We start from the raw sequence: 23,278 nt of genomic DNA, 5'->3' as shown, positions 1-23,278 counted from the left end.
CTATTATCTTTTTTAATTTTAGCCATTCTCGTGGATGCGAAGTGGTACCTACCCCCTTGTGATTTTGATTTGCATTTCTTTGATGACTAATGATGCCAATATTTTCATGTGCTTTTTTTTGGCCATTTGTGTATCTCCTTTGGGAAACATCTATTCAGATCTCTTGTCCATTCAAAAATGGTGTGACTTGTATTTTTGATATTGAGTTGTAAGAGTTCTTTACATATTTAATTGTTTTTTTGGTTGTTGCTTTGGGGCTTACCGTATACATTTTAATTGACTGGAATCAGGTTCCTATTTATGCTAGCTTAATTCCAGTGAGATAGAGAATTGCTACTCCGGTAAAGCTCTATTCTCTTTTCTCTCTTTCTGTGGTATTATTGTCATACACAATAATATTACAAAGCCAACAATAATTATTATTACTACTTTACCATCCATAGTCATTTCCTTAGCTTTCCTCTACCACCTTCTTTGTGTTGATATTGGCAAATATTTTACATCTCTATATGTTATAGGCCAATGATACATTATATGTATATTATTTTATACAATTGATTTTAAAATCAGTTAAGAGAATAATGGAGAAGAACTATGCATTAATACTGTCTTTTAAAATTATATAATTAGGGTGCCTGGGTGGCATCTGCCTTCCCCTCAGGTCATGATCCCAGGGTCCTGGGATTGAGCCCCGCATCGGGCTCCCTGCTCGGCGGGAAGCCTGCTTCTCCCTCTCCCACTCCCCCTGCTTGTGTTCCCTCTCTCGCTGTGTCTCTCTCTGTCAAATAAATAAATAAAATCTTTAATAAAATAAAATGATATAATTACCCTAACTAGTCTCCCCTGTGGATTTGCATGACCGTCTGGAGTTACCTTGCCTTCTGCCTGAAGAGCTTCCTTTAGTGTTTCTTGTAAGTCAGGTCTGCTAGCAACAGATTCTCTCAGTTTTTGTTTATCTAGGAATGTCTTTATTTTACCTTCACTTTTGAAAGATTAGCTTTGCTGGCTATAAGATTCTTGCTTGCCACTGTTATTCTTTGAGGGGTGCCTGACTGGCTCAGTGAGTAGAGCACGTGACTCTTGATCTCCGGGTTGTGAGTTTGAGCCCCACATTGGGGGTAGAGATTACTTAAAAAAAAATAAAACCTTGGGGCGCTTGGGTGGCTCAGTCGGTTAAGTGTGGACTCCTGGTTTCAGCTCAGGTCATGATCTCAGGGTCCTGGGATTGAGCCCTGCATTGGGCTCTATGCTCAGCACAGAGTCTGCTAAAGTTTCTTTCTCCCTCCCCACTGCCACCCTGGCCCAGCTCATGTGCGCGTGCGCTCTCTCTCTCTCTTAAATAAAGAAATACATCTTGAAAATAAAATAAAATCTTTAAACAACAAAAAGAAAGATTTTTCTCCATGCCTTTATTCTTCCTAGGGGACTGGCAGGGTCAGAGGAAGTGTAGTGAGTTGTGTTGCTAGATGGTGCCATAGGGCACCCAGCGGGGCATTTCCCATGCTTCCTCAGGGCGACCGCGAGGTCACTGTCTTCCACCTCCTCGCCCTCCCTGCAGAACGGAGGGATCCCCATGAAGTTTTAATTTGTATTGATTTTCTAATGGATGCGGTTAAGTAGTCTTTCAGGAGACTCTGGTTTTAGAGCCGGCTTGAGCTTTCTCCTCAGGGAGATGGTGGTCTTTGGTTGGGAAGAGCCCTGCATGGTTGGTAGGGTGGCTTTGAGACCCAGAGGGAGCACAGCTTCTTGGCATCGCCAAGGGAAGGAATCAGCATTCCCTTGGGCAGCCTCCATGAGAGAGGCTTGTGGAGGATGCCCCAAGCCTCGGATTTTAGGGACTGAAAATCTCTCTTTAATAAAATTTCTATGAAAACCCAAGAAGGTGATTCACACCTTCATTCATCAAATATATATATTCATCAAGTTCACAGGCCTTGATGGTGTCCTGTGCACCAGGTCCTGTCCAGAGCTTCATAAACATATGGACACCCCAAATCGGCATCTCGACCCTACCAGAGTGGTATTACAATTATGCCTATTCTACAGATGAGGAAGCTGGAGGTTCAGAGAGGTAAAGTCACTTACCAATGGTCACAGAGAGCGTAAGTGGCAGTCGGGGCTTGAAAAGACTGACCCTACTAATCCATTCAGTCATGGTTATTGAGAGCCGGTGAGCTGAATGGCATGGTTCTAGGCTCTAGAGATAGAGAGGGGAAGGAGATACTGATCCCTACTTTGGAGAGGGACATTCAAGGGAGAGGGCCTGACATTTGAGGGGAGGGGGCTAACATTCCAAAGGGAGGAACTGACATCCCAGAAGGAGGTGCGAACATCCCAGGGGGTGGGTCTGACATTCTGGGGGAGGAGCTTATGTCCCAAGGGGAGGGGCCCACATACCCTAACCTCCAGAGCCTACAGCCTCCTCCTCACAATACTCTGTCCCTTCAAGTATTGATTGAGCCCACGGTACAAATAAATCTCTGCCATCCTCTGGAATCCCTGACCAGAACAGGGCCTCTGCCCTCACGGAGCTCACAGCCTAGGGAAGGCAGTCCTGAACAGAAAGATCCTGCAGAAAGATACTTACCTCCCAGGCAGGAGGGAGGCAATTACTCGATCTTAATCACTACCTCTGTTTCTCTCAGCAAGGAGAGAGGGGAGGCGGCGCCCCCAATCTGGCCTGGTTTGAGATGTTCCCAGCCGTGGGAGACAGACAGACTGTCATCAAATGTCGGAAAATAGCTGTCATGAGACTCCTCACTCCCTGACACTTGACACCTTTCCCTTCCCGGCGCCTGAAGCCTTCCTTCCGTGGCTGCAAAGTCGTAGGTACTGTTCCTTGTTGACTAAGCACCAAATGCTTCCTAATCCTCATGTATCCCTGCTGGGGTAGAGACTGAATTGCTCGGGGTCCCAGTCAGGGTCAGAATGTCAGGGTCCGGGTCCAAACTCAGCACGGTGGTGGGAGTCCAGAGCCCACACCCTTCCCTATACACATGATCAGCTGTGCTATGGGTCTCCTGGTTCCCATTCTTGTCCACGTGGAATCAGATGAAGAGGGGGACAAGGTGACAGCCTTACACCTTTGTCTGTTTCATTCGCTTCTGTGTCCTTCACTCCTGAGATGCGGTCTGTCGTGAATGACGTGCTGCCCCACCCTCTGGGGCTCGCATTGACCCAGACCTGGGCTTACTCAGTGTTAATGATTCATTTCTTTGAAAATGGGGACTTCCCACATGCCTCCTCCTGTGGTGGGTGATGCTGGGGACCCCAGAGGAGTCAAACCAGGACCCTGATCTCAAAGAGGCTGCAGGCTGGCCAAGAGATGGATTTGGTCAGTGAGCTATCAAGTTGGTTACGGCTGTGACAGAACAGGGACCAGTTGTGAGGGGTGGGGTGGGAGCTTGGGAGATGGAGTTGAGGGCTTTCATGGGCCCTGGTGGAAGACCAGGCTGGGGGGCACTGGGGAGCCATGGGAGGTGTGTGAGCAGGGGAGGGGTCGAGTCAACACTGAATGTAGAGAAGTCCCTCTGGCGTCCCCTGGGGGATGGAGAGAGGCCAGGAGAATGTGGGCATGGGGGTCCTGGGGGAGAAGAGAAGGCCTGAGTAAGGGCCAGGCCATAGAGATGGAGGGGAGAGAGTGCAGGGAAGGAGAGGCTAGTAGTAGGCTCTGATCCAGCACACCCTCCCTTGCCTCACCTCCCAGTCTGGCAGAGCATGGCTCCCACTCCCTCCTCTTTACACCGACACTAACCGCCCACCCTGTTTGCTGCAGCCTGGCCACGCCCTCCAGGCTTCTCCTGCGGCCATCCTGGGTCCAGAGCCCCCCTTCTTCCTGCTGCCTGCCCTCAACTCCCTACCCCCTGTCCTTCCGGAGGCAAACTCATTGACCTTGAAACTGTGTGACCTTCAGAGCGCCTCCATTTGCTGGTCCGTAAAATGGGTATGTTCGTTCCTAATGGCTGCTGTAACCAATACCTATAGAGGTTTAAAACCACACGAATTTATCCTGCAGTTCTGGGGGTCCTAAATGGGAGTCACTGGGTTCAGGAAGAGAGTCCATTTCCTTTCCTTCTCTGGCTTCTAGAGGTTGCCCTGTTTGGTGGCTCGTGGGCCTTCATGCATCTTCAAAGCCAGCAGGGTCAGTCTCTCGGCCCCCCGCTCTTCTGCCTTCCTCTCCTACTTCCCAGTGACGGCATGGGCCCACCTGGACAATCCAGGGTCCTCTCCTCATTTTGACAAACAGCCTTAATTCCATCTGTGACCGAACTACCCTTTGCCACGGAATAGAACGTAGACCCAGGTCCCGGGGATTACGGCGTGGACATCTTTGAGGCCAGTGATCCAGGGGGCTGGCCCTTCTACCAGGACACCTGCAGCCCCCGCACTGAGTCAGCTGGTGTCTGGCTTTGGGGTGCTGCTGGGGGTGCTGAGCACCTTTCACAGCCGGGTGAGGGCCAGGCTGCAGCTGGCAAGACTGATGGGGAGGCCCCAGCTGCTGGGGGTGCCGTGGGCCATGGGGGGGCATGTTGTTTCCCTGCTGGGTTCCCTTCCACCTGCTGTTTCTGCTGGGGCTGGTGGGGAGATGGGGGAGCCCAGGCTGGACATGGTGGAGGTGTGGGTGCTGCTCAGACCACTGGAGCTCACCCTGGGTGGGGGTGGGGGGACGGGCAGTGGCTCTTCCAACCCTCTGCATCCCCCCCCGGGGGGGGGGCCAGGCCTCCAGGCAGGGGCTGTGCCAGGCCCTCTGGTTCTGCCAAGGGAGAGAGTCTGCGACGGACACGGACACCGTGAGAGGTCCAGCCGTCCTGGGAGGACCTGAAGGGAGACAGTATGGGGGAGTGCGAAGGGCGAAGGAGGTCCTATCTCCTCCGACTCTGGAGAATATGAGGCGTGGAGATTCAGCAAGAGATGGCTAGGAGAATGGGGAGGCAGAGCGAGAGAGGTGGAGAGAGAGGGACAGAGAAGCAGAGAGAAGGACAGGGATGGGGGAGACGGAGAAGACCCCGAGAGAGTGGGACAGAGACCCTGAGAGACCCTGGGGGGGGCAGGGACGCAGAGACCCCCGAGAAATGGGGTGAAATGGAAGGAGAGGGGGAGGGGATGCATGCAGGTGCATGGGACTGCATAGACACGGGCAGCTAATGGCAGCCAAGGCAGGGAGGGGAGGTGAGAGGCAGGTCAGGCTGCTGGGAGGGATCAAGTGGAAGAGGAGACAGAAAAAGATATGGAGACAAAGACCCAGTGAGAGGCAGGAACATGAAGAGCTCTAGCGAAAGACCGAAATAGCACCAGAATCCGTCTGAAGGAGCGCGCTCGGGGGAGACAGACGGACAGGGAGACAGACACCACGGAGAGAGGGCCAGAGGGCCGGGGGGCTGCATGTAAAGGTGGGACTGTGGACATAGTGGAGGAATTTGGGAATGAGAGTGACCACCCATCCTGATTATCCTGGGACCGAGCGTTTCCTGAGATCCGCGGCTTTGGGGGCTCAGACTGGAAAGTCCCATGCAGCCCAGGACACCTTGGTCCCCTAGGTGGAGCGGGGCAGCCCTGGGCCACGGGCTTTTCCGGCTCAGCCAGCCGGTTGTTGGGTATCATTCACTCCCTCCGCATCTTCTCTTGCTGCCCTGGGAAATGCGCCTCCCCACCACCCTTCCATTGCCCCCTGCTCTGGGAAGAAACTACTTTGTCTGCTTTCTTTGGTTTCCAAACTCCCAAATGTTTCTAAACTAAAGGTTAAATTTTGCTCCACGTTCTGAGTCTTTTGATGTATCCACAGAGCTGCCTCAGATATAAATGCACTAAGCTCCAAGGGGTGGGGGGGAGGAATCCATCTCTTCTTGTCTTCAGAAAACACATTACAGAGATGCCTCTGACCCTGGCGGCACATCAGAATCTCGGGGGGAGCTTTTAAAAATCCAATCGATGTCCAGGCCCCATCCCCAGGCGTCGTGGTTTAAGTGGTCCAGGGTGGAGCTGGGCTCTGGGAGTTTCAAAAGCTCCCCAGGGATCCCCAGGGGCAGCGGGCTGAGCCCCATCCCTCAGAAGTGCCTGTGGTTGTGGAAATGCAACCTTAACAGCTCCCAGGGGACCCAGAACCCCAGCACTAAGTGGTTGAAAACCCTGGGGCGGGGGAGGGGGACATGCAAAGACCGGCTTCTTCGTCCATATTTGGTTGTTCTACAAGCATTAGCAGCCAAGACCCAAGCTGGGGGTCCCTTAGGAGTCAGATCCTATTCTGGGCACCCCACTCTTAAGCTCCCGGTCACAGCCTGGAAGGATGGGAGGGGAGAGCGGGCAGCCACACTCAGAGCAGAAGGGGTTTTAGGAAGCCTTCTAGAGGAAGCCTACACAGAGCAGAACGGAGGTGGGAAAGGGCACTCCAGGCAGAGAGCACAGCATGTATTTGCAAAGATACTGGGGAGTGGCATTTTTTACTATCTCTGAGTTATATGTGGTTAAGGATATACGGCGGGGCGGGGCGGGGGGGGGGCGGGATGTGCGTAGGATGTAGGTGAGATGGAAAAGAAAAGAATAAAGACTAGAGGGCGTCAGGTCGTACACCGCCTCCAAGGCCAGGCGGAGGGGCTGGGTCTCTGGGGGAGGGGCGGGGACACGGCCCGGGGGCCACAGGAAGGCTGCAAGCGGGGAGGGACAGGGTCAGCTCTGGTTGTAGAAGGACCTCTGAGAGAGCTGGAGGAGAGAGACAGGAAGCAAGGCGAAGGTCCAGGGAGAGAGAAACCCTGGGAGCGGGGGAGGGAAAGGTCTCCGAGTTCTGGTTTGCGAAGCCAAGTTCCCTCCCGGAGCGGGGCGGACTAACTTCTAGCTGGGAAAATGGTCCAACACCTCCTCCGTGTGGTTACTCATAGTTTTGCAATCAGGGCCTCTAAATCAGGACGCTTTTGAGAAAGGAAGAGGACGCTATTACCAATGATGTTGGAACAACTGGCCCAAAGTGTTTGCAATCCGCGAGGCGAAATCGTAGTGAAGCTACGAATCCGTTCCGAATCAAAATTTGCTAGGCCTTTCCTGGGAAACCCGGGATGTTCCATCACCCTATTCAGGAGCTGCCTTTTCAGATGTTGAGTCGAAATGAAATTGTTCATCCGATGAGAAGGCGGATGAAGCTCAACCAAAGGCTGGAGTGTCATCCAGGGCATTTCAACTACTGGGGGTGAAGTCAGGGAGTAGGGAGGAGGAGGTTAGTGAGGGAGCTGGTAACAGACCGTCTCTCTTCCATAGGAAAGGGCATTGACAGTGGGTATTGAAGGTTGAATAGGAGTTTTCTAAGAAAAGAGAAAGATGTGTTGATAGAATATAACAATGAAGATGATAACTACAGACTTTTTGCAGCTGACAAATTCCATCCGTGTCTTTGATCTCAAGTTTTTCTGCCTGTGGTCACCTGGGCCCGCTGAACAAAGATTTTCACCTTTGTCAGACTGAGAAGAAAACCAGGGTTCAGAGAGAAGAAATATATCTGAACTACACAGCAGTCTGTGTTGATACCAGGTGAATCAGCCCTGCTCTCTCCCCCCCTGTGCTTTTTTATTTTTAAAGATTTTACTTATTTGAGAGAGAGAGAGAGAGAGCTCGAGCGGAGGGGAGGGGCAGAGGGAGAGGGAAAAGCAGACTCCCCTCTGAGCAGGCAGCCTGTTGTGTTGTGGGACTCCATCCCAGGACCTTGGGATCCTGACCTGAGCCAAAGGTAGATGCTTAACCGACTGAGCCACCCAGGCGCCGCTCCCCTCTGTGCCTTTGCACCCGGAGTTCAAATGTCCTTCCTCCTCTCTAACTGCTCCTGAAAGACTCCTACTCATCCCTCAAAACCCAGCTCCCCCTGTCTCAAAGCAGAGACTCCAGGCCTCTAGCCCCTCCTTCGTCAGACCCAGGAGACTGGACTCCCGGCCCCTCCTCCTTCTGATTCAGAGACCTGTCCCTCAAACAGAGACGGGGAGGCTGTGCACCAGCCAGGATGGAACGGGATGTGCTGATTCAGTCCATTTATTTGGTCTCAGAGGCCAGAGTCATGATCCAGGGCAGAATCCTTTTGGATTAGGCATCCCTGTGTCTTCTCATTGCTGAGCCTGAGGGAGGAAGACACAAAGATACACAGAGGCATGGGAGAGGGGGAGAGGCTAAGTGGATAAAGTGGGGGCCAAAAAAGAGAGAGATTCAGCCCGCCACCCTTACCCTCTTCCCACTCACCTTGTTGAAGAAGTAGATGGAGGCAAGGATGGTGAATACAGCCATGGCCAGGGTTACATTCTGTGGGGAGCAGTCAGAGGTTAGGGCCCACTCCCTGCCCTCCCTCCCTCCTTCTCCCTTCCCTCCCTCCCCCTGCCAGACCCCTCCTCACTTCCTGAAAGTTCATGGCCATGGTCTTGAACTCCGTGCTTGCTTGAGCTCCTTCCTTTCCTGGACTCTGAACCAGAGAGGACAGATCAGCCACTAGAACCTGAGCGGGGTTGCCTGGGAGACCAGAATGGTGGCCGTGGTGACGAGAGAAAGGCATTCTGGGTAGAGGGGACACAGAGCAGATGCTTGAGGGAGAGGGGGACCAGGATGCAGAATGTTACATGCAGTATCTTAACTTGGGCGTGGGACATTTGAGATTGCAGAATCCAGGTCTCCAACACTCTGCTCAGCAGTTGGGTCCCCCCATCCCACCCCAGGGTGCTGGGGAGCCAGGGGAGGCTGTGAATAGGGGAGGCCCCGAGTCGGCTCTGGGCGTCAGTGTCTTGGAGCAGGGAGGAGGCTGGAAGCCGGGCGGTGGCCCCGGGAAAACAGACACAATGTTGAGAGCAACCGCAGCTGGACTGGGGACGCCAGTGAGTCTTGTCACCAGTGCTGGGGGTGGGGGTGGCGGCACCTTTCTACCCGTGGACCACAGGCACGGGGACAGCGCCAGAGACCCCAACCGCCACCCCCCGGGGGGGGGGTCCCTGCCTTTTGCACCACCAGCCTTCCCACTAGCATTACAGGCATCTGACTCTTTTTGTCCTTTACGCCTTTAGAACTAACTTCTCGGTTACCAGAAACACAGAGGCCAAAGAAACAAGTACCGTCGAAGGTCACTATCCACAGGTCCCATTTTTGTGAATTCGCCTCTTCGCTAAATTCTCTGTAATCCCCAAATGCATACCCGTTGCTCTCCTGCGGGCATTCGTGGACATGCGCAGAACGATTAAAATTTTGAGTTGCTGGATGCACACGTGTCCCCAGCTGAGGCTCTGACGAGGTGACACTCTGCCCTTTGAACTCATTAATCCTCAAAGCAGTTCTCTGAGGTTGCACTCGTTCCCGTTTTATGGATTTGATGAGTGAGGAGGCGCAGAGAGGTGCGGTAACTTGCCCACAGTTGCACGGCTTGTAAACGGTGACGCTAGGGGTTTGAACCCAGCCAACCCGAATCCAGGGTCTGGGTGTTCAACCCCCGGGCCATGCTGGCTGGGGCCAGATGCGCCGGAAGAAGGTGACATCTCCAGGAAGCTCAAGAGAGCTTCAGAGAGCGCCAACATTTAAGGGGTGAGAATAGAAAAAGACAGACTTGGGTTGTGGGGAGAGAGGAGAAAGTAGAGAAAGTGTCTAGAATGTGGGGCTGGGGGTCTCTGTCCCCTTCTGCACCCAGGTTAAGGGCCCCTGGTTCAAATCCCAGCTTTGCCACGCACTGCCTGTGTTCCCTCAGGCAAATTATGGACCCTGCTGTGCCTCAGTTTCCCCATCTGCACGACGGGGACGGTGAGAACCGTATCAACCCCTGCCAGGGGTACGGTGAAGATAGAACAGGTTACTCCACTGGCTAATCCAAAGCTGGCAAAGGCCCTGGGGGAGCCGGATCCCAGGAGGCCACCTTGGCTCCTGGGGCAGGCATGCTGGGACCTGCTTTTCTGGGGGTGCTGAGGCAAGGGTAATGAGCAGGTGGGGCTGCGGCACAGACAGTGGGCTGAGCTCAGCGTCTGCGCTGTGTGGACATGGCCAGGCCAGGGTTTGGGGGCCTCCCCGCTGGACTTCTCCTGCTCCTGCTGCTGCTGCCGCCGCCGCCCCGGGCCCTGACCGAAGGACCCCTGGTGTTTGTGGCTGTGGTGAGGTGTCCCCTGCCCCGGCCTGGCCCCCGTCCTCTCCCCAGCCAGCCCTGACCTGGTCCCGTCCCCAGGTGTTCCGCCACGGCGACCGGGCCCCGCTGGCCTCCTACCCCACCGACCCACACAAGGAGGCCGTCACCACCCTGTGGCCAAGAGGCCTGGGCCAGCTGACTGGGGTGAGAAGCCGGGGTTCGGGTGAGGAGTGGGCGGGGTGGGGAGGGGTCTGCTGAGGCTTTCTCTGTCCTCAGGAGGGGGTCCGCCAGCAGCTGGAGCTGGGACGCTTCCTGAGGAGCCGCTACGAGGCCTTTCTGAGCCCAGAGTACCGGCGGGAGGAGGTACTGCCAACAAGTTGACCCTCGCCTGGCCTGCTGAGCTCTCGCCTCTGACCTCCCCTGACTCCAACACTCACTGTGGGCCTCCACCTCTGGCCTTAGACCCCCAATAACCTGACCTGCACCCCGTATCTGATCCCTGACCTCCAAACCATCAACTCACTCACGCTGACCTCTTACCGCATCTCAACTCGAGTCCCATGCTTCACCTCTGACCTCGGGGCTCCATCCACTCTGTCTGTATTTTCTGGCCTCCACCTCTGTCTTCTGACGCCCACCAACTCCTGCCAGACCTTCTGAACTCTGGTTTCTGACTCCAAAACTTGACTGATTCTGACTTTGGCCCTCACTGGTTCAATGTGCCCTCCTGAGCTCCAGTCTTTGATCTCTACCCGTCAGCAAATCTGAATCCTCTTTCCTACGTCCTCCTGTGTCTTTTGACTTCCTCCAGGTAGGATCATTCCTCCTGACCTCCAGCCTCTGATCCCTGACAGACATGTACTGAATTCTGGTCCCGCGCCCTTCCACCTTCCTTCTAAACTTGGACTCCAACAGTTCTGAACTCAAGCAATTCTGATCTTCCTTTCTTTCAGTGACGCAACTGACCCCTTTAATCCCCACATGTTCACCCAAATTCTGACCTCCATCCCCACTGCTCAATGACCTTGACCTCTGACCCTCGATTCCACCTTCCAACACTGAAGACCAGACACTCCACCTCGCTCTGGGTTCTGACTCCCAGCACCTGACCTTCAACCCCCGAACTGAACCTGAAGCTTTTGGTTCGCTGCTGCGGCGGGCCTGAGCTGACATTGGTCTCCCCCGCCACGGCAGGTGTATGTTCGAAGCACTGACTTTGACCGCACGCTGGAGAGTGCTCAGGCCAACCTCGCAGGGCTATTCCCTGAGGCTGCCCCGGGGCGCCCAGAGGCGGCCTGGAGGCCCATCCCTGTGCACACGGTGCCCGTCACCGAGGACAAGGTCAGGAGGCTGGACAGACGCAGGGGGTGGGAGGGATGGAGAGAGACCGAGACCCCTAGGTGGAGGGAGCCGGTGGTTGGGAGAGGCTGTGCGGCCCCCGGCAGCCTATGCTGGCTGGGAGCCGTGAGACCGTCCCTGCATCAGAGCTGTCCGGCTTGGGTGAGCCGCCATCCCCGTGCTGTGCAGCCAGATTGGGGAGGGGCCACATATTTTGAAGAGAGAGATTGGGACGAGGGCTCCACAGCCCCAACTCCCCGCGCTGTGACTGTGGGGTCCCAGTCACGCTGTCCTCTGAGCCTCAGTTTCTCCCAGCTGCTGAGGTTCCCCACGCGCAGCTGTCCCCGATACCATGAGCTGCTGCGAGAGGCCACGGAGGCTGCCGAGTACCAGACCGCGCTGGAGGGCTGGACAGTGAGCGGGGGCCGGCGGGGCGGCCCATGGGAGGGCGTGGGGGGGGGCAAGGCGGGGCAGGGAGGGGTGAGGAGGCCCATCAGACTCACCCAGCCCCGGGGCATCCAGGACTTCCTGACTCACCTGGAGAACTACACGGGGCTGTCGCTGGTCGGGGAGCCGCTCCGCAGGGCGTGGAAGGTTCTAGACACACTGATGTGCCAGGTGAGCCCCCGCCCCAGCCACCCAGCCCAGTGATTAAGGGCACCTGGATTCAAATCCCAGCTTTGCTGCTCACTACCTGTGTTCCCTCAGGCAAGTCACTTAACCCTTGGTGCCTCAGTTTGCCCATCTGCACAGTGGGGATAGCAAAACCCGTTACAACACCCTTTGGGGTTTCTGTGAAGATCAAAACGGGTTAATCCACGTGATGTGCTTAGAACAGTGCCTGGCACACAGTGAGGTCTGCAGGAAGGCTTGAGGCTACGTGTTTGTCATTCCTCCTCTGTTAGTTCTCTTGTGGGAAGAGCTCCCAAACCCCAAAATTGAGGAGCCGGTGCTGACCTCAATCGGCGTGATGCTCTTCAGATAGATAGTCTTTGCTTACTCCCTTCCATGAGAATTATCCTAGTTGCACGGTGGGAATTAGCAGTGTGTGTGAACAAGAGGGTTGCCCAACCCCCACTGGATGTGTTCTGAGGGAGATGGTATTGCCACCATGGGAACCTTCTAGATTCCAAAACATCTGAAGTTTGAAACACCTCTGGCTCCGTGCATGAGGGCTCCTGGGTTGTGGGGTGATGGTCATTACTATTGTTGATTAATGATTGCTATTGGCCATGACTTCCGGACCAGCCCCAGCCCATGAGGGGTTCGGAAGAGGGGTGGGAGAGAGGACTGCAGCTCAGGGGGACAGCACAGGCACTGGGAAGGCCTGAGGGGACGTGACGAGCTCAGGATATCCCAGTCACTTTGTCTTCTCTCCCTGTCTCTCTCCAGCAAGCCCATGGTCTTCCCCTCCCATCCTGGGCCTCCCCGAACGTCCTACGGACACTAGCCCAGATCTCCGCTTTGGATATTGGGGCCCACGTGGGTCCACCCCGGGCAGCCGAGAAGGCCCAGCTGACAGGGGGTGAGGTGTGGGGCTGGGAGGCTGGGAGGCCAAAGCACCTTCCTCTGGGGGATTCTCAGCACTCTGTTCTTGCCCTCTCAGGGATCCTGCTGGATGCCATCCTTGCCAACTTCTCTCGGGTCCAGCGCCTGGGGCTGCCCCTCAAGATGGTTATGTACTCAGCTGTGAGTCTTTGGGAAGGGAGGCAGTGCCACGTGGGCACAGGGATGAGGGGGATGGCAGATGGCAATGTGGGTGAGGAAGAGCTGGTGGGTGGTGTCAGTGGAACCTCAGCCCACTGCCCTGGGTAACTCCTATCTCCAAACCATACTCTCAGACCATATCACTAGAGGTACGCAGTCTGGAACGAGGGAGGTGATGGTGTTATAAGAGAATTTAGCTCTTCTGGAAGGACAAGCTGTTTAACTGAGCTGCCTGATCATATTTTTGCATCTCTTTGAGCAATGTTCATTAAAGGATCCCCTGTAACTGGTGGAACTGCCTCCAGGATGAGCCGATTTGGGGGTGGGGGTTAGTTCTAAGAGATCTGAGGGACATCTGGGAGGAAGCCAGATGTACAAAGCTAGAGTTCAGGAGAGAGGAGACATCAAGAGAAGAGCCGTGGCTCAGCCCTGGGATCCACCTGCAGCACGACAGCACTCTGCTGGCCCTCCAGGGAGCCCTGGGTCTCTATGACGGGCACACCCCACCGTATGCAGCCTGCCTCGGCTTTGAATTCCGGAGGCGCCTCGGGGACCCGGACGAAGATGCAGGGTAAGGAGGGGGTGACGCCCGGGAATGGGCGGAACAGAACTGTCTCAGAGATGGGGTTCCAGGCGGAGGGGGATTTGCGTGGGATGGCACGAGGAGGTTGACAAGGTAGGACTCAGGAGCCCAGTGCCTCCCGTTTGGCTGCTCCCCTCCAGGTTTAAGTCAGTGGCGGGGGAGGCGAGGAGGGGCCCGGGTGCCACCACCTCCTGTCTTCCCCCAGGAACGTCACCATCTCCCTTTTCTACCGCAACGACTCCACCGGCCTGCCCCTGCCCCTCAGCCTTCCCGGGTGCCCACGCGCCTGCCCGCTAGGCCGCTTCCGCCAGCTCACCGCCCCGGCCCGGCCTCCGGCTCACGGGGTCCCCTGCCACGGCTCCCCTGAGCCTGCCACCCCTGCAGGTGACGGCCACTGGCACTCGGGTGGGAGTGTGGGGGGACCCAGGTCCCGAGACTCACACTCCCGTGTTCTCCCTGCAGCCACTGTGGTGCCCCTGCTGGCCGGGGCTGTGGCAGTGCTGGCAGTGCTCAGCACGGGGCTGGGCCTGCTGGCCTGGAGACCCAGCTGCCTGCGGGCCTGGGGGGGGGCCCGTGTGAGCTGGGAGCCCGGCCACCCTCCCCCCCACAGCTGGCACTGCATCCCAACACGTCTGCACCCCCCGCGGCTTTGGCTTCCGTGACTTACTGCGTGCGCCTGTTCTGGGGAATTGAGGGGGTGCGCCCCGGCCGGGAAGCGGCAGGCCGTCGTGCGCGCTCCTGCGTGTCGGCGTCCGTGTGCGCACGGGCGTGCGTGAAGGGCGGTTTGTGTACACGTACGTGACACGTGTGTATACACGTGTGCTTCCTGGGTCCTGCGCACACAGGTGCACGCAGGCTGCTGGCACATACATGCACGCACCCACCCAGTATCTCCGTGCATGGTCAGTGTGGGGGTGCGCCTGCACGTGGGGGTGCTGTGTACTCACGCACAGCTCTGCACACGCATGGGGGCATATGGTACGTCAGGACCCGTGGGGACATGCGTCTGTAGGTACAGCACACGCGGTGCGCGCACCTGCTCGGGGAGCCCCTCCACAGGTCACACACTCTGTGGAGACCTGCCTCCTGGGAGTCACTCTGGCTTTGGGGACCCTTGCAGGCCCTCAGTGCAGTAGACTGCCGTCACCTTTTTCTCCACCCTCCGGGTGCAGTGGGGTGGGTCAGGCCCGCCGTGTATAGGGACAGAGCCAGACTCCCAATTCATCAGACCCCACAACCCTTGCCATGAAGCTCCTGGAAGCCGGCAGTGCAGGCGGGACTGGGAATACCGCTCAGGGCTTCCAGCACAGCACTGGCTCCGACCCGCTTGGGGGTGGTCTGCGGCAGCACCCACTGGCTGCCACGTGCCTATTTAAGTGAAGTAAAGTGGAGAACTCAGGTCCCAGCTGCACTGGCCGCAGTTCAAGGACTCTGGTCACACATGGCTGGCAGCTGCCGCGCTACTCAGAGGTAGATAGGGCCTCTGTCATCACAAGCATAGCTCGGGGCAGCACTGGAGACTAAGAAAAGCCACTGCACACCTAGTAACAGCAGCTTCTGTTCATGGTGTTCCTGCACTTAACTGCTCATCCCAGGGGGGGAGGTGCCACCTCCCCACCACATACCAAGCACTGAATGGCCCAAATCTGGGGCACCAGCCCCCTCCTGGCCATACCAAATGTGTGGCACTGATGGTCATGCCTCGGTCATCAGCTGCATGAATGGACACAGCACTACGATCAGTGGGGAGGCTGGTGTGCAGCTGCCCAATAGACTGGGGTAGCGGGGGGTGATCAGAGGTGAGGGGGACAGGCTTATAGACAGAAGCCACTCCTAGCCACCAGATGCCCAAACTTCCACCTGTGGGGAGTAAGGTGCCAGGGCCCTTGGACAGGGGCCAGCAGCCCTGTCAGCACAGCTTAGAAAAGCTTGGGACCTCCCTCCTTCATGCCCATCCCTGGGTGGGGACCGGGCTCTCAGAACTTCCACACCACCCTGCCCATCATTGTCTCTGGAGGCATGGAGCCATCACAGGGCCTCAGAAAGTGTCATGCACTTCGGGGGGGGGGGCGGGGAGGAGAAGCATCTTCTTGCTTAGAGATTCAGACCCAAAGTTCTAGCAGGTTCCCCTACCCTGTTTTGAGTGGCCCCAATAGGAGCCCAGCCTTCCCAGCATACTAGGATAGCCCCAGGAGATGGAAGACTTTCCTGGGGCCATGGTGCATGATCCTTATTACCCTTACCCCAGGAGGGTTTTGGATTCACACCAGGACCGCACCACAACCCCAAGCAGACACCACAGTCCACACACAGCAATGCTCACGTTATTTTAATGAGTTCCATGTGCCTAGCGCAGCCTGCCAGGGTGGTTGTCTGTGCTCACGAAGCTGTGATTCTTGGCCCCAACACCTTTAATCCAGATGTAACAGACACTGGACAGAGGTCACACATCCACCGAGAGAAATCAGATGGGACTGGCTCCAGGTGAGCAAACAGCAGAAGTCCACTTTAAAATGGAAAGGAATTGTAAAACAATAATAATAAAACTTAAAAAAAAAAAGTCTTAAGGGAAAAACCATTCCAAGAGAAAGAAGCGTCCCTAAAACCAAAGTGTTGCATATACTTAAATTATCAGGTAAAAACATTGCATTTAAAAAATACCTTAAGAAAAAGCGTACAAACTTCAAGGTGCTTTCATATCATGGGCTGTGGGGTCTCCCCAGCTGGCCTGTAGTGCTTTGGGGGCCCGTGTGGCCGAGGGGTGGGTGCCTACCCACTGTGCCAATTGGACTGAAATGTAACAGACTAAAAGGAACAGGTTGCGCCCCAGGGGGAACAAGGCAACCAGGGCTATAGGTGGGCTCGCCTTCCTCCACCACTGGCTGGTGACACGTGTGGGGTGGCTGGGGGCAAGGACAGTCCTCTCTCCTGGGAACCTCGAATACAGTAACAGGGCAGCCTGCCCTCGGGAGGCGGGCCATCCCTCAGTCCACGCGGGGGGTGGGGGGCATGCTCAGGAGACACTGGCTCTGACTCTGTCTCCCCTGGAACCCAGCCTCCCTCCGCCACTGAGTACCATCTAGAAGGACAAGCCTAGGAGGCCTAGGAGGCCTAGTCGTGCCGCACGGGCGGCTCCTCCCCACAGGCCTGGTCTGAGTAGGGGGGAGGCGGGGGCTGCTCTTCCCCCAGCATGTAGGTGGGGTGGCTGCGGCTGCGCTTGGCCTCTTTGATGTACAGCTCAAGGAGGACCTTGGTGGGCTGCTTGTCCACCCGCTCCTTGGGCACACCGTGGCTCAGCAGCCAACCCATGAGGTCCTTGCGCGTTGGGTTGGGCCCCAACATGAGCTTGGCGCGGCCCGGCTGGCTCTGGCGCCAGAGCAGGCCCACATCGGCGATGGTCTGGATCTCCATCACCGCCTCCAGCACCGTCATACCCTTGACCAGCAGGCTGACGAGCGAGAGCCGCAGCTCAGAGGGTGCGGCCGTCAGCAGGCGCCGCTGGAGGCCCTGCGTGAAGGGCACGTCCTCGGGCGCGGGCCTTGGCCCCTGCTCTCCTGCAGGAGGGGAGGGCGGCTCGCGGTAGATCCAGTCCAGCATGCCCAGCTCACGCACCAGCTGGATACCCTCCTCCATGGTGGTCCAGGGGCGGAAGGGCAGCTCGGTGGCCTCGAAGTGCAGGAAGGACTCCCAGCGCCGGCGCCAGGCCAGCAGCAGCCAGGTGAGCAGGGCCTTGCAGCTGCCCCGCAGGGTCTTACAGCGGTAGTTGAAGATGGCATCGCTGGTCAGGTCGCCCAGCAGGGCTAGCTCTCCAGAATTCAGGGACAGGGCCGGCCCACCCTGGTCATAGACGCGCAGGATCCAGGTGATCATGAGCTCATTGGGGTTCTGCTTGAAGCGCCGAGAGATGGCCAGGAGCTCGGTGTATGTGTAGTAACGGTCCCCCCGCCCTATCTGGGTGGGCGCCAGTGCTCTCTCGGCCATGGTCACAGCTGTGCCCTGCAGGGAACAGTAGGAAGCCCAGAGGGGCGCTGGCTCAGGGGCTTCAGGGAAGGACAGAGGTCATCAGGTGGGAAAATAGTCACACCCTCCAGGACCTCCCCAGAGTGGGACCCCTCAGATCCCTGGGTGTCAAAGGTCCCAGAGGGCACTGTGTCCTCAGGGGAGGTCAGAGCCCAGTGCTGGACATCATGGGGGTCCCAAGCACAGCCCCTTCAGAAGCCCTGACAGCGTCAGGGCAACCTCTCTCATAACCGCCTCCCGTTGCCACCCCCCCACTTCACAGCGATACTGTGAAGAGTAAGTGAATCTAATGCTTAGCACTAGGCCCAGCTCTAAGTAAATGCTCAGGATTTGCTTTTATGTTATTACCATAAAACGACAAATTTATTACCATTATGGTATTAACAAGAAGAGAGACCCTCTTCTGTTCTTACCAAGCACAGGGATGGCGGCGCTGTTCAACTCCTGGAGGAACCACCTGCAGACCAGAATGGGTCAGAGAGGTTAAGAGCAGGTCAGCGGGGCCCAGGGCAACCATGGCCCTCCATCTCTCCCTCCCCAGAGTGGGGGGCCCCTCAGACCCCCCGGGTGTCAAAGGTCCCGGTGGGGGCACTGTGTCCTCAAGGGAGGTCAGAGCCCAGTGCTGAGCATCATGGGGGCCCCCAGTGCCCTTGTCCACCTCCTCACTCAGGTCCCAGAGCCACCTGCCTCCAGTCCTAAGGGGGCTGACAGACAAGAGCTCATTCAGGTAGGACAAATGACCAATACCTGGCCATTGGGATGCCAAGGAGCAAGCCCCCATCAGGTGCCTTTTGATGCCATACCCCCCCAACCTCATCTCCCCTTGACCACCCCTCACTGTGGCTCATCCATGGGTGTCACTTGTATGATCTGCAGCAACTGACTTTAGCACCCCCCTCTCCCAACACCGGGGCTGTTTCTCCTCCTGGAAAATGGAAGAGTTTTGCCTGACAGACCCTTGAAGGGAAGGGGGCCTCCCTCCTCTGCTCAGATCCAAGGAGCGCCCTCCTGAAAACACCCCCATGTCTGCTCTGCCCGCACCTCAGGTCTGTTCCACACCCCCCACGCACCATCCAAAGCCTCCAGTTCTGCTCGTCTCCCCTCACCTGTCCTTGCCGAACAAATGGGACACTTCCCACTCCACTTTCCCAGAAATTCCCTCTCAGCAGCAATGAACGGTCAGAATTCTGCAGGGGGAAACCCCAGGCTAAGTGCACCAGTCCTAAGACACTCATGATCTGAAATCTGAGCTCACTCATCACGGAAAAGTAGTTTCTCCTCCCTAAAGTGCTGTCAGCAAGAGCTGAAACCTCCAAGGACGCCAGAGAATACACTTGCAGTTCTGTTCCCAACAGAAAACAAGCGTCCCAGAGCAGAGAACACTTGTTTCTTTTCAGGTAGCAGGTCTCTATGCCCATTTTGATTTAGTTCTTTGAAACACTTCGGCAACATTCCCCAGATAAATGGTCCCCTTAAACAATGGTTATTGTGTAAATCAAGGGTAACTTTAATAACTGTATCAATTTATATATACAGGATTCTTGGGAAGCTAAGCTCTGCTTAAAAGTACAAGGTATGCAATCTATAAAACCCTCAGTATTAACAGTGATAAATGTTGCCAGCTTGTTTCTTTTTTCTGCTGACTTTGGAAATTAGATTTCTGATTAGTCCTTTTCCTTGAAACCCAAATAGATGTTTTTCTTCCACAATCTATGTATTTTCCATCTAATTTAACCCTTACCTTTGAAGATGGGAAACATCACTGCTGCCCCCACCCTTTCCCCAACTGTGCAGAGGATTCAGGCCCATATGCTCCTAATGTGCCTACTCTACAGATTTAGAAACTGAGGCTCAGCAGACCAATCAGTTGTCTAGTTCTTCAAGCCCATGAACAGCAGAGCCGGGATTTGGACCCAGGCCCATTCTGGCTACATTCCCACTGCTATAAATGAACAGGGAATTGCATGTACATCCCCAGCACAAATGTTGGCACAGCAGAGATAGCTGATGTGAAGTCACCCCAAATGAAGGCATTTTAGATGGGGGGGGGGAAGCGTGTGGGTCAGGGAGTGGAAGCAAGGGTTCTCACCAATATGGGGTCATAGTAAGTGGTCCCTCAGCTTGAAGATACACCTGTAACACAGGAAGGACATGGTGAGGGTGGAGGAAGAAAACAGTCTGGGGGAGGGGCATCCAGAGACCTCAAAACCAGGGCCTCTCAGATCCCCAGGTGTCAAAGGTCCTGAGGGGCACTGCATCTTCAGGGGTGATCGGAGCCCAGTGCTGGACATCATGGGAGCCCTGGTCCCCAACGCAACCAGATCCCAAGGCCACTCACCTTCAGGAACAGAGGCCAAATTAACTGCACTTTAAGCGACTGGGAAACACAAAACCCATCAGGAAGGTATGAAAGCCCCCTATGGGAGACATCACTGATACCCCACCTCCCCAGTGTCACAGGTCCACAGGGGACTGTCCTCAAACCCACTACACAGAGAAACCCCAGCGTCTATCAGCCCTTGCCCAGTTTTACAGATTTTCAGCATTGGCTATACCTGTTAGTAACCCGAAACAGTGAAAGCTGCTAGGACACACATCCATTCCTTGGAAGAACCTATTGGCAGATAAAAGGAGGGAGCTAGTCTAGGAAAAAAACCCCTAAGACATAAGCAGCATATGCAATGACCAGAGAGCCTTTACTGCACCATTTTGGAACAAATCAGCTGAGGAAGACAATTTGGAGAGGACTTCGGAACCACAAATATAATAAAGTGTTAGCTATTTTCGAGGAAATTAGAAACATGCCTTCAAAACAGGAAGCACAAAGAAAGCAACCGTGGCAAAACGTGACAACTTAAAACGTCTGTCCAGTTCCCAGCACACTTGAGGATTTTAATGGAAACAAGTGAAAGGACTACATCGGACATAGCGACAGAGGGCGCGCCAGTGATGAAATCCTCACTCCTGACACGGCCACAGGGAGGATCAAAGATTTTCCAGGGGGCTGCTGGAAGGGCGAAGAAACTCAGCTAGAGGGGATTTTTGCTGGGTCGTGGTGGGGAGAAAGAAAATCAGCCAGCTGCCCCAGGGCTGGGTCTCCTCGGCAATCAGGAAACGGATGGACGTCCACGACCCCAAGGGCCAATTAGCCCAGAAGTAACGTTTCACAAAACTGATGCATGGAATGAACACTAAAACTCCGGTATCTGTAGGGATCGTGTCAGAATGATTCCTGAGGGTAAACAAAGGCCCCATTTGCTTTCTCCTAAAAGAACACCCACGTGGTTCTCAGAAACAACCCAGTAATTCATTTCGAGACTCCGCTCCCCCTCATTCCTTAGAAAGCCCTGGGATCCTGCCTCTACCTGCCGCCCCCCCGTAACCTTTGTTCTAGGTTGTACAGAATGCCAGCCACGTGCAATCGAAAAAACAACAGCGACTGCCTAAGGAAGACACGTGCAGCTAGCACGGGAGCGGAAAACCTCAGAAAGAAAAACTCAGTGTCACACGCGCTCTCCACAAAGACAGCCCCTCCCCCAGCCCCCCAAGAAAAATGGACAAGATGGCGGAGCCCTGCGACGTGGGAAGCAGAGATGGCGCAGCCGGCCTGCGGTGCAAAGGCGCGCTAGCTCTGGAAGCCCTCATTCGTTCCGGCGGCAAGAGTCCCCCCCACCCTGAGCGCCCTTCCCAAAGGGTGGAACAGAGAACCCCAGGCTCGCGTCGGAGAGCACGCTGGGGTCTCACAAGGCCCCTGACGCCGTCCACGCGACGACCTGGCCGCCCCGCCGCAGCCCCGGGGCACCTCACGACAAGAGCGACCCAGATCCCAATGCCCAGCCGCGCGAACGCAGGGGAGCCCAGAACCCAGGACATACTCACCCATCCTTCACTCTCTCCAAAGCGTGCGCGGGCGGCCTCGAGTCCCGCTTTATAGTGCGCGCCGCTCGCAGGGCCGCGCCGCACGCGCCCGCCCGGACTCCGCCCCGAGGCCCCCACCACGCGCGCCGGTGTCGGGAACCCAACTTTGGCGCTTGGGGAAGCGAATAATGCCTGTTCTCGCTAAAATCTTCCTGAACAGACCATTCATGATGTTGTCCCTGGAATCGGGTAAAAGGAGTAGTGGGATATCGGGCCCCGTTGTCCTGTCATGAGCGTCAGGCTATTCTGAGGACAGCACCAAAGGCGGGCTGAAAAGGGGCAGGACCCCGAATGCGGACGGAGCCCGACCCGGAGGCAACTGGAACTGCCAGCGCGGCAGCGGCGTGAGCGGTGGGGGCTAGAGGCGGGGCCGACCCAGACAGAGGCCCGGCGCAGGGTGGGGGCGGGGCCAGCGCGGAGATTGACAGGGGACGTTCTGGGGCGGTGCTCGCGTGGCGCAGAATGAGAGGCTGGTCCTGAGCAGCGAGAGGAGGGGTCGGTGGCTGGACGCCGGGGCTGGAAGGCTGGACTTCTGGATCTAAGGGAGGAGGGGGCTGGGGGCCAGGACCTCTGGGCTGACTGAGGGCTGGATCTCCTGCCCTCCCCCCCCTCCCAGTTTAGATGGTCTAAGACCTGGGGGCTTGGATTCTTGGTAGGGTCGGAGCTCTAAGGAGTGTCTTTCAAACGACATGATTGTAAACATTTTTTTTTTCAAAGATAAAAAATGAAACTTCTTCACTTCAGACCCACTCACCAGAGTCGCCACTGTCGATGTGGTGTAGACTTTTTACTTTATGGCTACACACACGCATACACATATGCTCCGCTCGCCTACTCCACTTTGTCCCATAAATAGTCTTCCCCTTCATCAGTACGTACAGAATGACTTCATTCCTTAAACAGTGACAAAGTAGTCCCTTCTGTGAGTGGAACACACATTGTTTAGCTGGTCTCCCTTGTCATTTGGATTGTTTTCTTACTTCTAGTGAGGAGATGCCTCCCATGAAGCTTATGGTCTGAAGTAAGAGACCTATACCCTTCTGTTAAAAGAAAATGAGACATTTCCTTCACTGGCTTTTGCCTCACTCAGAGAAAAGCAAAGCCCTCACTGTGGCCCACAAAGCCCAGAGTGACCTGGCCGCTGTTGCCCCTCTGCCCCTGCCCCCCTCTCCCTTGCTCAGGCTGCTCTAGTCTTCTTGGAACCTGCCAAGGAAGGACATTTGTACCTCAGGACCTTTGCACTTGCTGTTCCCGCTGCCAGGAATCCTGTCCCCCAATCTCTCCCCCTGGCTCCCCTCTCTTCAGTCATGTGTCTGCTCAGATGTCACCTTGGCAGGGAGCCCCCCACTCCTTCCCAGACCCATCTCTCTTCCCCTCCTTTATTTTTCCTCATAGCACGTATCCCTAACATACCTCTTTATTTGTGGGCATATATTTTTGCCCCTCTGCCAAAATGTCAAGCCATAAAAACAAGGATTTGTATCTAGTTTGATCACTGCTATCGATCCAGTGTCTGCCACATAGTTGCAGCTCAATTTTCATTAAAGATGAAGAAATTTGAGAACCTTTTGTGGGAGAGAAGGGGCAGGATTATTTTAGCAACCCTTAAAGAGCACAAACTATGGACTAGGTGTTACGTTAAACTCCATCTA

The 23,278-nt window shown here is 55.7% G+C and overlaps 3 protein-coding genes and 3 non-coding genes across 13 annotated transcripts; 1 reads left to right on the top strand and 5 right to left on the bottom strand.

The window, feature by feature from the left end:
• Nucleotides 1–7,991: 7,991 nt before the first annotated feature.
• LOC112806969 (uncharacterized) lies at nucleotides 7,992–14,368 on the bottom strand. The gene is made up of 4 exons (XM_073886485.1): nucleotides 14,356–14,368; nucleotides 8,363–8,519; nucleotides 8,212–8,271; nucleotides 7,992–8,090 (listed from the first exon to the last, which is right to left on the bottom strand). Exons 2-4 carry the CDS (start codon nucleotides 8,516–8,518, stop codon nucleotides 8,079–8,081), a joined length of 228 nt encoding a protein of 75 aa, XP_073742586.1. The 5' UTR covers nucleotide 8,519; nucleotides 14,356–14,368; the 3' UTR covers nucleotides 7,992–8,078.
• On the top strand, nucleotides 8,536–14,350 carry ACP4 (acid phosphatase 4). The gene is made up of 11 exons (XM_073886549.1): nucleotides 8,536–8,834; nucleotides 10,160–10,264; nucleotides 10,337–10,423; nucleotides 11,255–11,401; nucleotides 11,714–11,812; nucleotides 11,921–12,016; nucleotides 12,791–12,923; nucleotides 13,005–13,087; nucleotides 13,552–13,676; nucleotides 13,894–14,072; nucleotides 14,151–14,350. The coding sequence occupies exons 1-11, from the start codon at nucleotides 8,544–8,546 to the stop codon at nucleotides 14,348–14,350; spliced, it is 1,545 nt and encodes a 514-aa protein (XP_073742650.1). The 5' UTR covers nucleotides 8,536–8,543.
• Nucleotides 14,369–16,002: 1,634 nt separating the features above from the next.
• Nucleotides 16,003–21,939, bottom strand: LOC112807149 (Friend virus susceptibility protein 1). Of its 8 annotated transcripts, XM_073886452.1 has the most exons (6): nucleotides 21,588–21,938; nucleotides 20,264–20,322; nucleotides 20,047–20,085; nucleotides 19,798–19,841; nucleotides 18,122–18,165; nucleotides 16,003–17,728 (listed from the first exon to the last, which is right to left on the bottom strand). In XM_073886452.1, exons 4-6 carry the CDS (start codon nucleotides 19,809–19,811, stop codon nucleotides 16,800–16,802), a joined length of 987 nt encoding a protein of 328 aa, XP_073742553.1. In that variant the 5' UTR covers nucleotides 19,812–19,841; nucleotides 20,047–20,085; nucleotides 20,264–20,322; nucleotides 21,588–21,938; the 3' UTR covers nucleotides 16,003–16,799. The 8 variants fall into 8 exon arrangements, with proteins under 8 accessions (XP_073742553.1, XP_073742555.1, XP_073742556.1 ...); XM_073886454.1 differs by lacking the exon at nucleotides 20,047–20,085; XM_073886455.1 differs by lacking the exon at nucleotides 20,264–20,322.
• On the bottom strand, nucleotides 17,795–17,885 carry LOC112807321 (small nucleolar RNA SNORD88). Its single transcript, XR_003204055.1, has one exon. It is a non-coding gene; the product is annotated as a small nucleolar RNA SNORD88 (small nucleolar RNA).
• On the bottom strand, nucleotides 18,256–18,349 carry LOC112807322 (small nucleolar RNA SNORD88). The gene has a single exon (XR_003204056.1). It is a non-coding gene; the product is annotated as a small nucleolar RNA SNORD88 (small nucleolar RNA).
• On the bottom strand, nucleotides 19,920–20,010 carry LOC112807323 (small nucleolar RNA SNORD88). Its single transcript, XR_003204057.1, has one exon. It is a non-coding gene; the product is annotated as a small nucleolar RNA SNORD88 (small nucleolar RNA).
• Nucleotides 21,940–23,278: the final 1,339 nt, after the last annotated feature.

This window comes from Callorhinus ursinus, unplaced genomic scaffold (genome assembly GCF_003265705.2).
Source record: "Callorhinus ursinus isolate GAN/ISIS: 27379988/994484 unplaced genomic scaffold, GSC_fseal_2.0 scaffold71, whole genome shotgun sequence".
Lineage (NCBI taxonomy): Eukaryota > Metazoa > Chordata > Mammalia > Carnivora > Otariidae > Callorhinus > Callorhinus ursinus.
This window is presented reverse-complemented; position numbering and strand designations above follow the sequence as displayed.

Excerpts from the sequence above, each read along its gene's own strand:
- ACP4 (XM_073886549.1), top strand. The coding sequence starts at position 8,544 with ATGCTTGAGGGAGAGGGGGACCAGGATGCAGAATGTTACATGCAGTAT. Across the intron at positions 10,265-10,336 it reads GCCTGGGCCAGCTGACTGGG|GAGGGGGTCCGCCAGCAGCT; the intron begins GTGAGAAGCCGG and ends CTCTGTCCTCAG. Across the intron at positions 13,677-13,893 it reads GACCCGGACGAAGATGCAGG|GAACGTCACCATCTCCCTTT; the intron begins GTAAGGAGGGGG and ends GTCTTCCCCCAG.
- LOC112806969 (XM_073886485.1), bottom strand. The coding sequence starts at position 8,518 with ATGCCTTTCTCTCGTCACCACGGCCACCATTCTGGTCTCCCAGGCAAC. Across the intron at positions 8,272-8,362 it reads TGGCCATGAACTTTCAGGAA|AATGTAACCCTGGCCATGGC; the intron begins GTGAGGAGGGGT and ends TGCTCCCCACAG.
- LOC112807149 (XM_073886456.1), bottom strand. Across the intron at positions 17,729-18,121 it reads CGCCGCCATCCCTGTGCTTG|CCCCTGAGCCAGCGCCCCTC; the intron begins GTAAGAACAGAA and ends CCTTCCCTGAAG.